This window comes from Trichomycterus rosablanca, chromosome 18, assembly GCF_030014385.1.
Source record: "Trichomycterus rosablanca isolate fTriRos1 chromosome 18, fTriRos1.hap1, whole genome shotgun sequence".
NCBI lineage: Eukaryota > Metazoa > Chordata > Actinopteri > Siluriformes > Trichomycteridae > Trichomycterus > Trichomycterus rosablanca.
This window is the reverse complement of record NC_086005.1, coordinates 19,697,512-19,712,477: the sequence shown is the minus strand read 5'-3', so window position 1 is coordinate 19,712,477 and position 14,966 is coordinate 19,697,512. Positions and strand designations below refer to the sequence as shown.

General features: G+C 43.3%; 1 protein-coding gene across 1 annotated transcript in view; it reads right to left on the bottom strand.

Moving 5' to 3' along the window:
• The window catches only part of ttc28 (tetratricopeptide repeat domain 28), a 413,424-nt gene that overhangs the window by 57,012 nt on the left and 341,446 nt on the right, over positions 1-14,966 (bottom strand). Inside the window, exon 7 of the mRNA XM_063013621.1 lies at positions 3,831-5,172. Coding sequence (XP_062869691.1) covers positions 3,831-5,172 — 1,342 coding nt within the window. The remainder of the gene's footprint in view (positions 1-3,830; positions 5,173-14,966) is intronic.

Below are 14,966 nucleotides of genomic sequence, written 5' to 3'. Positions count from 1 at the left end.
AGTCACATTTATCACTGGAAAAAAAGTAGATCCTGAATTGGGTTTGCATCACGCTGACACTTTTACACTGACAAGCTTCATTAATATGAGCCAACAAGCTGGTCAAGGACAGGAAAGATTGATTTGAATCTGAGAATAGTAACGGGAAAATATGATGCATTTGAATGCCATGGAATGTAATAAGAGGGAGTGTGTTATCATCATGGCCAAAAAAGTGTGGACACCAGCGCTGAATCTAGTTTTTATTTAGTTTTGGCTGTATCAAACAAGACTTGCTTCATCGTGCTCTCATGATCAGTGCACTATCTACATCAAGGTGCCTAAATGTTGCCAATGATGGGTTCAGAATTTACCCTAATTATGTCCATTTTATCAGCTACACTTACCATATAGAAGCACTTTGTAGTTCTACAATTACTGACTGTAGTCCATCTGTTTCTCTACATACCGTTTTAGCCTGCTTCACCTTGTTTTTCAATGGTTGGGACCCCCAGAGGACCACCACAGATTAGATATTATTTGGGTGGTGGATCATTCTCAGCACTGCAGTGACACTGACATGGTGGTGGTGTGTTAGTGTGTGATGTGCTGGTATGAGACACAGCAGCGCTGCTGGAGTTTTTAAATACCGTGTCCACTCACTGTCCACTCTATTAGACACTCCTACCTAGTTGGTCCACCTTGTAGATGTAAAGTCAGAGACGATCGCTCATCCATTGCTGCTGTTTGAGTTGGTCATCTTCTAGACCTTCATCAGTGGTCACAGGACGCTGCCTACGGGGTGCTGTTGGCTGGAAATTTTTGGTTGGTGGACTATTCTCAGTCCAGCAGTGACAGTGAGGTGTTTAAAAACTCCAGCAGCGCTGCTGTGTCTGATCCACTCATAACAGCACAACACACACTACCACACCATGTCAGTGTCACTTCAGTGCTGAGAATGATCCACCACCTAAATAATACCTGCTCTGTAGTGGTCCTGGGAGAGTCCTGACCATTGAAGAACAGCATGAAAGGGGGCTAACAAAGCATGCAGAGAAACAGATGGACAACAGTCAGTAATTGTAGAACTACAAAGTGCTTCTATATGGTAAGTGGAGCTGATAAAATGGACAGTGAGTGTAGAAACAAGGAGGTGGTTTTAATGTTATGGCTGATCGGTGTATATGTTTATATACGGAACCATGTAAAAATGTAACTTTTTTATGTCAGTCAGTAATAGGAAAGCATTTAAAACACGTTTTTTTAAACATTGGCAAGTGGCCATGGTATGCGCTGGGTAACAAATGCGGCTGACTAGTTATGAGGAAAAAATGAACTCTGCAATTGTGACCTTTACCTCCACCTCGTCTATTATTGACCTGATAACAGGACAGTTAGTTGGCTGTTATCTTAAACATGCATACAATGAAACTGAACAAATCTCTGAAATGTCAGGATAAAAAATTATTACATGTTGACTAAATCCCAGTTAATAACCAGGAAAAAGAACTATTTTCTACAACCCCAAATCAGAAAAAGTTGGGACAGTATGGAAAATGCAAACAAAAGAAAAATGCAGTGTTCCTTACATTTACTTGTAGACAGTTTGAACCTGAGATTTTTTATGTGTTATCTGCTCAACTTCATTTCATTTGTTAATAAACATCCATTACGGCATTTGAGGCCTGCAACACATTCCAAAAAAAAAAAAAAAAGTTGGAACGGGGACAATTTAGGGCTAGTAATGAGGTGAAAAAACTAAATAATGATGTGATTCTAAACAGGTGATTGTAATCATGGTTTGGTACAAAAGCAGCATCCAGGAAAGGCTCAGTCTCTGATGAGCAAAGATGATCAGATGATCTCCAGTTTGTCAACAAATGTGTGAGAAAATGATTGAAATGTTTAAAAACAATGTACCTCAAAGAAAGATTGGAAGGGATTTGCATATTGCTCCCTCTACAGTACATAATATCATTAAACCATTCAAGGAATCAGGAGGAATTTCAGTGCGTAAAGACCAAAAGCGCAAGCTTAAGCTGAATGCCCGTGATCTTTGATCCCTCAGACGGCACTGCATCAAGAACTGCCACTCAACAATAGCTGATATAACCACATGGGTGAGGGATTACTTTGGAAAACCTTTGCCAAGCACTACAATACAGAGTTACATGCACAAATGCCACTTTACTGTGCAAAAAAAAAGCCTTATGTTAACCATGTCCAGAAGTGGCGTCGACTTCTCTGGGCTCGGAGGCATCTAGGATGGACCATCACACAGTGGGAATGTGTATTGTGGTCAGATGAATCAGCATTCCAGGTCTTTTTTGGAAAACATGGACGCCGTGTGCTTCAGACTAAAGACGAAAAGGACCATCCAGACTGTTATCAGCAAAAAAAGTCCAAAAGCCAGGGTCTGTCATGGTATGTGGCTGTGTCAGTGCCCTTGGCAAATGTCAATTACACTTCACATTGAGATCTTAGAGCAACATATGCTGCCTTTAAGACGTCATCTTTTCCAGGGACATCCATGCATTTTCTAACAAGACAATGCAAAACCACATGCTGCACACATTACAAAGGCATGGCTGCGGAAGAAGAGGGTACGGGTACTGGACTGGACTGCCTGCACTCCTGACCTGTCCCCAATAGAGAATGTGTGGAGAATTTTTTTGGAATGTGTTGCAGGCCTGAAATGCAGGAATGGAGGTATATTAATAAATGAAGTCAAAGTAAATGTAAGAAACTCATATAGCAGAAATATTGTTCCAGTTTTACAGCACAAACAGACTACATCTCAAGAGGCCTAATGGTACACATGTCCGATATGAATCATTCGAAACGTAAGCCTATCACATATGTACTGAGAAATTTATCCTATCGCTACATAATCTCGGGTCCTGTGGGAGGAGGGCATCCTGGCATGTTAAAGTAGAAAACATCATTCAACACCGTCTCTCTGAGGAATTAGAAGATCTGCCTGTATTCATGCGCGCTGGCTGCTGGGACACATTTGCTATTTAAGACGCCATGCATCATTGAGCCTCGTGGTGCAGTCGGTTGAAATTACAGCACCATCAGTTCTGTCAGATGTAAATGAAACAAACAGCCTTTAATGTCTGGCCTTAATGAGCCTCTTGTTGGATGCGTCTCCGGTATCGAGGGTGAACGTTCTCTCAATAGGGGGAAAAACCTGGCGCATTGTCCCTGCTGACAATGTAATTTACCTTCCTGTGGGCTGCAGCGGGACGACAGGGGGTGTGTGATGGATGATAGCTGGTAGATCGCTGAGACTGGTAAACCATTGGCCAGATATGGTTTCTACCTCCCCAGCTGGTAGCATCTTTCCATCACCCATGGCGGATGGCCATTTATCAAACCCTTATGTCAATACACTTATACAGGACACAAGATGCGCTAAGCAGAATGGACAGAGGGCTCTGGGACAGTGTCGGAGCACTTAAGCAGCTGACTGGATGTTAATTAAAGATGATGTGTGGCACGCTGAGTCACGACAACCCTACTGCAGCACAAAGGAAAGGCATGGCTGTGCGTGGATTGGCGGCTATGTTAATCACGAATGCTCCTGTGGTTCCGGCATCTGCGTTGCTAACTCATTTGTTTCCGTGTATGAAATATATGTATGGATATGGCTGTGCGTGAGGCTGGAATGCTGCCTCTGCGATATAACCAGATCTCGGTTGACTGTGGATTTGCAGCAGGATGCCTAAAAAATGGCCTAATTTGATCAGCCTCCGAGACTCGGGTGTAAATTTACCACACGACGGCTGGTACTGGAGCACATTAGACTGCGGAGCTTAATTAACACAATTAGCAAACAAGACTCTTACCTGTGTCCATTACCCAACCCCCTGTAGGCTTTCTCTTGGTCCTGCATATGATTGAGACTCTGCGCAACAGACAGGTACTGCTCGTAGTACTTGATGGCTTCCTCGTAGTCGCCCAGAGAGTCGTAGCAGTCCCCGAGGTTGCCGTAGGCACGGCCGCGGTCCAGCACCGCCTCGTTCCCGCTGAGCTGCTGGAGCATGGCGAGCTGCTGCTCGAAATATCCGATGGCCTCTTCCATCACCCCCATGTTCATTTTCGTAATGCCCATGTTGCCATAGACCTGGGCCTCCACGCTGGGGTCCTTGAGCCGCTGGCCCAACTCTAACTGCTCCTCATAGCACTTGAAGGCCATGCTGTACTTCCCCAGAGACATATACACAGCTGCGAGGTGTCCGTGAGCCTGGCACTCACCTTGGATATCCCCGAGCTCCTGGTAAACCTCCAGCTCTTGCGTGTGGTACCCGAGAGCCTTGTCATATTTCTGAAGCACTCTGAAGGCAGCACCCAATGCGGCATAAGCGCTGGCTTCCATCTTCCGCTCCTTAACCTGATGGGCCAGCGATAATTGTTGCTCGTAAAACTTTACGGCACCAGACACATCTTTTTTGCACATAAAGATGTCACCTAGATTTCCAAGAGCACGGAACCTAGCCTGCGAGTTGTTTAGTGATTGAGCCAAGGACAGGAGGTACTTCTGGCACTCTTCAGCCTTATTGTAGTTGCCGAGTGCTTTAAAAGCCAGGCCTAAATTGCAGTAAGCTTTGGCTTGACTCAGCTTGTCATGCAGGTCTTTAGCCAGAGCCAGGTCCTGCTCGTAGTATTTAACCGCTTCCTGGAAGTTCCCCAGGCAATAATGTGCATATCCCAAGTTGTGACAAACCTTGCCCTCACTTTCCATGTCCTGCAGGTCCGGTGAGAGCCGTAGATACTGCTCGTAGTATGGCACAGCCTGGGGGAACTCCCCTCGCGAGCAGTGGAAGTTTCCCAGGTTCCCCAGAGCACGAGCCTCGCTCTGGATGTCGCGGAGCTCACGGGCGATGTTCAGATGGTTCTGGTAGTGTTGCAAGGCTCGGTCATGCGCCCCCAAGGCCTGATAGGCTACAGCAAGGTTGCCGTGGGTAGAGGCCTGCGAGGCGCGGTCGTTGACCTCCATTGAGATCTGTAGCTCCTGTCGGTGGTAGCGCACAGCCTGGTCGAAGATACATAGAGCATTGTAAGCGTTGCCCATGTTGCCGTAGGCCCTGCCCTGGGCGGCGTAGTCATTGAGCTCCTGAGCAATGGAGAGGTGAGCTTTGTGAAGTTTCAGAGCCGTTTCATAATCTCCTTTCATCTGGTGGATGATTCCTGTAATAAGAGGAGATTCTGTTTAATTTTTATATTGAAAATAATTCTTCTAATTAGCTCTGTCAAATCAGACAAAGTTGGGACAGTATGGAAGATGCAAACAAAATAAAAATGCAGTGTTCCTTACATTTACAGTTTGAACCCAAGATATTTCATGTTTTGTCTGCTCAACTTCATTTCATTTGTTAATATACCTCCATTTCTGCATTTAAGGCCTGCAACACATTCCAGAAAAAGTTGGGACAGGGGCAATTTAGGGCTAGTAATGAAATGAAAAAACTAAATAATGATGTGATGTCAGTCTTTGATGAGAAAAGATGATCAGAGGATCTCCAGTTTGTCAACAAATGTGAGAAAATGATTGAAATGTTTAAAAACAATGTACCTCAAAGAAAGATTGGAAGGGATTTGCATATTTCTCCCTCTACAGTGCATAATATCATTAAACCTTCAATGAATCAGGAGGAATTTCAGTGCGTCAAGCACTACAATACAGAGTTACATGCACAAATGCCACTTAAAACTTTACTGTGCAAAAAAAAAGCCTTATGTTAACCATGTCCAGAAGTGGCGTCGACTTCTTTGGGCTCTGAGGCATCTAGGATGGACCATCACACAGTGAAAAACATGTATTATGGTCAGATGAATCATTTTGGGAAAAAATGAATGCTGTGTGCTCCATTCAAACTGTTATCAGCAACAAGTCCAAAAGCCAGAGTCTGTCATGGTATGGGGCTGTGTCAGTGCCCTTGGTACCCAAAGGTCATTTACACTTCTGTGATGGCAGCATTAATGCAGAAAAGTACATTGAGATCTTAGAGCAACATATGCTGCCTTCAAGACGTCATCTTTTCCAGGGACGTCCATGCATTTTTCAACAAGACAATGCAAAACCACATGCTGCACACATTACAAAGGAAGAGGGTACGGGTACTGGACTGGCCTGCCTGCAGTCCTGACCTGTCCCCAATAGAGAATGTGTGGAGAATTTTGAAACTGAAAATGCGACAACGATGACCCCGTACTGTTACACATCTTAAGACGTGTTTGCAGGAAGAATGAGACAAAATAAAAGCTGAAACACTAAATTACTTGGTATCCTCGGTGCCAAAACGTCTTTTAAGTGTGGTGAAAAGGAATGGCGACATTACAAAGTGGTAAATGCTTTACCGTCCCAACTTTTTTTGGAATGTGTTGCAGGCCTGAAATGCAGGAATGGATGTTTATTAATAAATGAAATGAAGTTGACCAGACAAAACATGAAATATTTCAGGTTCATCCTGTCTGCAGTGAAATAAAAGTCAGTTGTAAATGTAAGAAACTGTATGTAGCATGTGCAAACAACACATTGTTCAAAGGAAAGAGATCCAAGCTTTTTAAAAGACCAAAAACAACATTCAAGCAAGGCGTGTTTAATAATTAAAGAGCAAGTCTGTAAAATATAAGCCAATAAAAAAGATCTAGCTCTGCCTTTGTACTGCCTTTATTTCAAAGCTACAAGAACTTAAGGATCCAAACATCTAAAACATCCATCATTTGTGTTTCTGTGAGAACTCTTGGAAGGTTTTGTGGTTCCCTGTTGTTTCTTGATACTTTTCCTTTAAATAATCATTGCGACTGTGGCACTGCAGTTCAGCTCTCTGCTTCCCATCCCTGAAGGGTCTGGTGGATTGAGTAGTGGAGCAGGCTAATGAATACCTTTAATGGAAAATGGGTTTAAGTGCATCAGTGGTGGAGGACATTAATCTTGGTCCATGTGTTTTGGTTCCACATCTCAGCACGCACTAATCGGTTCCTTTCCTCTGCAAATCCAGAGTGTCATCAGCAAGGAATAGTGCTGGGATGAGCGAAAGACCAAGGGGGACAACGTCGGGCCACCGGTCGAGATGCTTGTGCGACCGAAACTGATATGTGATACTAGATGTAAAAAGGTCACTATGGGGTCAAAGAAGCCAGTGCTGACTGATTGTGTTGACAACAATGGGCTGAGTGAACCAGAACTTTGTAGTTCTACAATTACTGACTGTAGTCCATCTGTTTCTCTGCATGCTTTGTTATCCCCATTTTACGCTGTTCTTCAATGGTCAGGACCCCCACAGGACCACCACAGAGCAGGTATTATGTAGGTGGTGGATCATTCTCAGCACTGCAGTCACACTGGGTTTTTTTTAAATACCGTGTCCACTTACTGTCCACTCTATTAGACACTCCTACCTAGTTGGTCCACCTTGTAGATGTAAAGTCAAAGACGATTGCTCATCTATTGCTGCTGTTTGAGTTGGTCATCTTCTAGACCTTCATCAGTGGTCACAGGACGCTGCCCACGGGGCACTGTTGGCTGGATATATTTTTGGTTGGTGGACTATTCTCAGTCCAGCAGGGACAGTGAGGTGTTTCAAAAACTCCATCAGCATTGCTGTGTCTTATCCACTCATACCAGCACAACACAATGCAGTGCTGAGAATGACCCACCACCCAAGTAATACCTACTCTGTGGTGGTCCTGGGAGAGTCCTGACCATTAAAGAACAGCATGAAAGGGGGCTAACAAAGCATGCAGAGAAACAGATGGACCACAGTCAGGAATTGTAGAACTATAAAGTGCAACAACTTAAATTCATCAAAACAAAACACAAAACGAAATATACAATATATAATTAATGTCAATGATGGCAATCTGGTCTCACTGTGGTTTACTAAGTGGAACATAAAGCTTCCACAAGGGGGCGGTCATGTACACGCAACCACTGTCTCTACAACAACATGTCTTTATAGATACAAAGTGTAGGTGCCTGACCGGCCTGCCTGCAGTCCATATTTGTCTCCTATTAAAATGTATGGCCCATCATGAAGGAAAGAATAGACTGTTAAGATGTAATCTACAATTCACTAAATTCTAGTCTGTACATAAACGTGTGTCCGAATAAACGCACACCCATCTGCTCAGCGCCAATCAGAGTATGTCAAAGCTAAATTACCAGGGTGGGGATCCAATCAGGGTCACTGCCAGCTTAGAACCTGGACACCAAGGGACCATTATAGCAAAGACCCATTCACCAACATTTTCATTAAAACCGACCCGACTTCTGTGACTAATTATTAATATTTAACCCTGTGATTCTTCATCTATCAGAGAGCAGCAGCTAAAAGATAAAGCTCATGTCAGAAGGGCCTCCCTTGGCACCCGCGTCGGGAAAAAGTGCCAGACGTTCATAATTGTATCTCTGTGGTAAAAGCTTAAAGCATGAAGCGCACAGGGAGCTGTTTCTGCACGACTGCTCTTGGACATACATTTGCTAATGTCCTGTGCACAGCATGTTCGGTAAGGCACACTACACCGCCAGATCTACCCACCCACCGTTCTGCATGTAGTAAATACATGGTATTGCCAGGGCGCTCAGGTGGTGCACTACCCCACCACTGCTGAGATACAGGCTCGAATCTCAGCGGTGTCTTCGACCAGCAGGGCGTCTACAAAGACACAATTGGATACGTCTGGTTAAAGCCCTGTAACAAACTGGCACCCTGTGTAGGGTATTCCTGCCTTGCGTTTAGTGGTTTTCCCGGTTAAATTGGCCCTGCTGCAACCCTGACCAGGATATAGGTTCAAGAAAATGAAAGATATTAAATACACTATATTGCCTATGTTAAGTATTAGGATAAAATAGATTAAATGCTGGGCGGCACGGCGGATCGGTGGGTATCCTCCGGGAGCTCCGGTTTCCTCCCACAGCCAAGAAACATGCAGTCAGGTTAATTGGAGACACTGAATTGCCCTACACAACATTAGGAAGATGGTCATAATGTTATGCCTAATCGGTGTATAAAGTAGCTCAATCTGCATGTGTATTTTTGGATGTCTGGTGAATGCCTGGCTTGGAAGTGAAACACACCTCTCCTATAGGGCAGATAAAAGGATTACAGGGGCACAGCAGGACTGATCCCAGTAAAATCCTCAACGACTGGTGTCTGGAGTGTAGGTGTCAGCAGACAAAGCAGATATGAAAGTTCACAGAAGGTCAGCGAGAACATCAAAGTGGTCAGAACAAGGTGAAATGTACAACCTTGCATGTGGATAATATGAATATCTATACCAGTTTAACTGAACTCCGTAGGTAAACAATGACTGGCTAGGCTATCTGCTGCTATGCTAAGTTACCAAAAAAGCTACCATGCTACCAAAAAAGCGGATAGCAATGCCTATTGTGTCTGGTATGGACTGACAGAAGGGCTACTGTGGCTAAAGACATAACATTAAAACCACCTCCTTGTTTCTACATTCACTGTTCATTTTATCAGCTTCACTTATCACATAGGAGCACTTTATAGTTCTACAATTACTGACTGTAGTCCGTCTATTTTTCTGCATGCTTTGTTAGCCCCCTTCCATGCTGTTCTTCAATGATCAGGACTCTCCCAGAACCACTACAGAGCAGGTATTATTTAGGTGGTGGGTCCTTCTCAGCACTGCAGTGACACTGACATACATGGTGGTGGTGTGTTAGTGTGTGTTGTGCTGGTATGAGTGGATAAGATACAGCAGCGCTGATGGACTTTTTTAAACACCTCAGTGTCACTGCTGGACTGAGAATAGTCCACCAACCAAAAACATCCAGCCAACAGCGCCCCGTGGGCAGCATCCTGTAACCACGGATGAAAGTCTAGAAAATGACCCACTCAAACAGCAGCAATAGATGAGCGATCCGATCGTCTCTGACTTCACATCTACAAGGTGGACCAACTGGGTAGGAGTGTCTAATAGAGTGGACAGTGAGTGGACGCGGTATTTAAAAACTCCAGCAGCGCTGCTGTGTCTGATCCACTCATTTCAGCATATGTAGAAAAACAGATGGACAACAGTCAGAAATCGTAGAACTACAAAGTGCTTCTATATGGTAAGTGGAGCTGATAAAATGGACAGCGAGTGTAGAAACAAGGAGGTGGTTTTAATGTTATGGCTGATCAGTGTACACAGGAAAACCTACTTGTACTCCAACTCCTGATATGAATGCCGCTTTTGGAAATGATCAAGATCCGCTCCCTGACTAGTGCACTGGCCCTCTTTTAAAACCAAGATCTTGCATATACACATAAAAGGAAATACAAAATATAGCACACTGCAATTATTGCTGACAACACCAGAAAGTATGAACCAAATGCAGGATGATTCATATTTCTAATAAATCACATCATAAATAACAGTTCATTTGAATATTTATGTAACTGCTTATATGTGTTTAGGAAGATGTTTCTCTGACAAATGTTATATCCTTTATATTTAGCTTAATACATTTTATACAGTGCGGCAGAATTAAATCCCAGTGTGAGAGAGCTTTAGTTGCATCATTTTCCATTTTTCTATTCTATTGAAAGCAAGTGTTTAAATACATACATCGAAAATAAACAAGGGAGAAGAAAAACCACAAAGAATTCCTAAATTAATTGAATTAAGAGAGTATAAAATAAGTAGACCCTGGAACACATGCGTGTTGGACATTCCAATTTGGACCAGAAGACATGGCACACAATAAAATTCCTATTCATCTCAAAAGTATTAATCTTGGTAGAGGTCGGGGCTCTGTGCATGTCCACTGGACTCAAAGAGTCTTGGCCGCCCAACAACCTGTCAGCGATTGGTGGCTTGTTCCTGGTTGGACCACACACAACTGCCTGTGAGTGCCGCTTACGAGGAGATACTTCAACCAAGTTACCTTGCCATAGTGATTTGGCTATTATCAAAGTCACACCTGCTGCACTAAACGTGTATGAGTATCCATCAGCCCAACATTTAACTCTTACTGTGACTTTATCAGCTCCACTTACCATATAGAAGCACTTTGTAGTTCTACAATTACTGACTGTAGTCCGTCTATTTCTCTGCATGCTTTGTTAGCCCCCTTCCATGCTGTTCTTCAACAGTCAGGACTATTCCAGGACCACTACAGAGCAGGTATTATTTAGGTGGTCGATCATTCTCAGCACTGCAGTGACACTGACATACATGGTGGTGGTGTGTTAGTGTGTGTTGTGCTGGTATGAGTGGATCAGACACAGCAGCACTGATGGAGTTTTTAAACACCTCAGTGTCACTGCTGGACTGAGAATAGTCCACCAACCAAAAATATCCAGCCAACAGCGCCCTGTGACCACTGATGAAGGTCTAAAAGATGACCAACTCAAACAGCAGCAATAGATGAGCGATCCGATCGTCTCTGACTTTACATCTACAGGGTGGACCAACCAGGTATGAGTGTCTAATAGAGAGGACAGTGAGTGGACAGTGTGTCTGATCCACTCATACCAGCACAACACACACTAACACACCACCACCATGTCAGTGTCACTTCAGTGCTGAGAATGATCCACCACCTAAATAATACCTGCTCTGTGGTGGTCCTGTAGGGGTCCTGACCATTGAAGAACAGGGTGAAGCAGGCTAAAACAGTATGTAGAGAAACAGATGGACTACAGTTAGTAATTGTAGAACTACAAAGTGCTTCTACATGGTAAGTGGAGCTGATAAAATGGACAGTGAGTGATCAGTTTTGGGGATTGGTCCTAATATTTTAGCTTTTTATGCATTTCCCATCCAAAAAGCCTAAAAATCCAGACATAAATAAGGTGCTCTATTCCATCATGTGGCTTTCAGTGCTCTGCAAAGCATAGGGGAGAAAAGAAGACAAACAAATAGCAGACTTGTTGACATTGAATTCTCCATAAGGCTGAGCTTTGTTTGGCTTTAGAAGAAAGGAAAGGTAAATTGCATTTTGATTGACGGCTGCTCCGGCCTACTAGATAAAGCAAACTCAGCCGAACGATTTCAGAAAGCTGTTATTATTTTCCGTATCCTAAATACAATGGAACCTACGAATGGGCTCAAAATAACCCCACAGTTTTATTGTCTATTGTTATAGTGGAACTGTTTCTGTAACATCACAAGGTTTATTATCCACCAAACCTCAGCAAAGCTCAGTTTAAAATCAGGATTTTATATTATACAATTAAATTCAAATTCAATCCAAGCATAGCAAATATGAAGGTTAGGGGCTTAACTCAGGGCTGAACAGTGGCAACCAGAGATGGGGGACACACAGCAACTTCAGGCTCGACTCGGACTCGTTTCAAATGACTCGGACTCGACTCATGACTCGCAAAAAAATGACTCATAAACAAATGAGTCCCCAGCGTCAGCATGTGTTGACATTAGTTACATGTGACAATTATATATGTGTGTGTGTGTGTGTGTGTGTGTGTATATATATATATATATATATATATATATATATATATATATATATATATATATATATATATATATATATATATATATATATATTATAAATATTCTGCTCTCTAATAACGCTCCGGCCGTCTTAACCCGCAATGCACGCCATTGGTAAATGTTCCAGCCAGCTTCCGGTGTAGTGATGAAGCGTCGCTCCCTACTCCCTACACACTTTGAAGTTCACTTCATTTAAACATTTTCTTTTTCTCCCACTTTAGCGCATGCAATTTCTGCACGTCAATCATCCTCTAACTAATACTGGTCCCGGCTCCTGATTGGGGAGCACGAGGTCGCTCCACGCCCCCTCCGACACGTGCACAGCAATCGAACATCTTATCACCTACACTTGACGAGTGCAGTGCAGTACAGCGCTGTGTACGGAGAGCCACACCCTCTACCGCACTCCTTTCCCATCTCCGTGCAGGCGCCACCAACCAGCCAGCAGAGTTCGGAATCGCACTAGTCTGAGAGAGAGAGTCCCCATCCGGCTTATGTTCTTCTTATCTGAAGAACAGGCCAATCGTTGTTCATGTGGCCACTCAGCCGGCAAGGCAGAGCCGAGATTCGATACGATGTATTTGAGATCTCAGCTCTGGTGAACAGCGTGTGTTTTACCGCTGCGCCAACTGAGCGGCCATTTAAACATTTTCGTTACCTTTGGATTGGAATCTCACTTCAAATGGTGGAATACCCTACGTAGTGCACTTCACAGGAACAACTGGGGTGAATGGAACGCTCCTACAGAATTGGCGCTAATGGTTGAAAGACCGCTTTCTGAACCAATCAGACCTTCTGATTTTAATTTTTAGTAAGAAATGCTGTTATTTGCATTTATTCTGTTTGCGTCACACAGATGATGTGTCAATGAAACGCTCAATTGGCTTTCTAACGAGTTAGTGTTTTACTTCAGAACCGGGAAAAGTTTGGAGATTTATAATTATAAGCACATTTACAAAATAACGGATTATATTCCTAATGGGAGAACACACAGTTATAAATTTTATAGCATCTGGAAGAACATAAGCTAAGGTAAGCAGTGGTTATGATTTTTTTTGCTGTGTTTTGGATTTTATTGCGCGCTTTTGATTTGCAATGAAAACAAAACGTATCAGTTTAAGCTTTTAACTGGTACCTTCTTGTTACGGAAATTACATTCATTTGCACAACGACTAAGAAAGTAAAGGCACTAAGTAAAACGGCAAAATACAGTCGCTGTTGTTGTTGTTTTTCATCTGAACTTACATATTATTTGTTTATTTCTACGCTACATTTCCAATATATGTTTTGTGTATATTATATTGACTCGTGACTTGACTCGGACTCGTATTTTGTAACTTGTGAACATCTCTGGTGGCAACCTGGTAGTACTGGGCCAGAACTATTGACCATCCAGTTATGAGTCCATTACCGTAACTGCTTAGCTACGACTAGCGCATTCTCATCAACCGTAGCACATTTTGGAATACTCTATGCATTCCTTCTTCAGTGGCTTTGGATTGACGCAGTTCCAGCAGTCTAGAGGCTGCACTAAATCCAAAACCCATGGAAGCAGCGCCTCGAATACAGTCACCAGGTCCAAGTGAGATTCCGTGTCTAGTTTGCCAAAAGCCAGAAGCAAAAGCGATCTGGGTGGGTGGGATGCTGAAGCAATTGGCAGAACACAGTGTGTAATGGATGCCAGGAATAACCAAAAGCAACAGTTGGTGCCAAAAGTATTGATATTAAAAATCATGCTGCAGTGCCGCAGAAGAATGGAGAAGTATTTTAGTTGTACAGTTGGCCTAAAGTATATGGACAACACTTGAAATGTGATTCTGTCACAGGATGTCACTTTTGTCATGGGTCCTGATCAACTCTATGTGCTCTTAAAATGAAATTAAAGGAGCATTAAGAGCTCAGACATGAAGCTGTAGAACATCTCATTACAGGGTTCCAAACTGCCTCTGAGGGCAACTTCAGCACAAGAACTGTGCTTTAGAACCTTTATGAAGTGACCCACAAGCCTAAGTTCAGTACGTCCAATGGCAAACATTTAAAAAGGTGTAAAGCATGCTTCCACTGGACTAAATCTTTCGGTCTGATTGCTGCATCTGGGTTTGGATAATGCCAGAAGAACACTTGAGACCAAAATGATACTTCTTAGCATAATTATATGCTTCTATAAGGACCGGGTCCTTTCTGTGCGGAGTTTGCATGTTCTCCTCGTGTCTGTCTGGATTTCCTCCGGGAGCTGGGATTCCCCCCCACAGTCCAAAAACATGCAGTCAGGTTAACTGCAGACACTGAATTGCCCTATAGGTGAATGTGTGTGTGTGTGTCTGCCCTGCGATGGACTGGCCCCGTTCAAAGTGTTACTGTGTGCCTTGCGCCCATTGAAAAGCTGGGATAAACTCCAGCAAACTGATCAAATTTATGCAGTGCTTGACAGCATTTTAAACAAATGCTGTATATCCACCGATCAGCCATAAGATTAAAACCACCCTCCTTGTTTCTACACTCACTGTCCATTT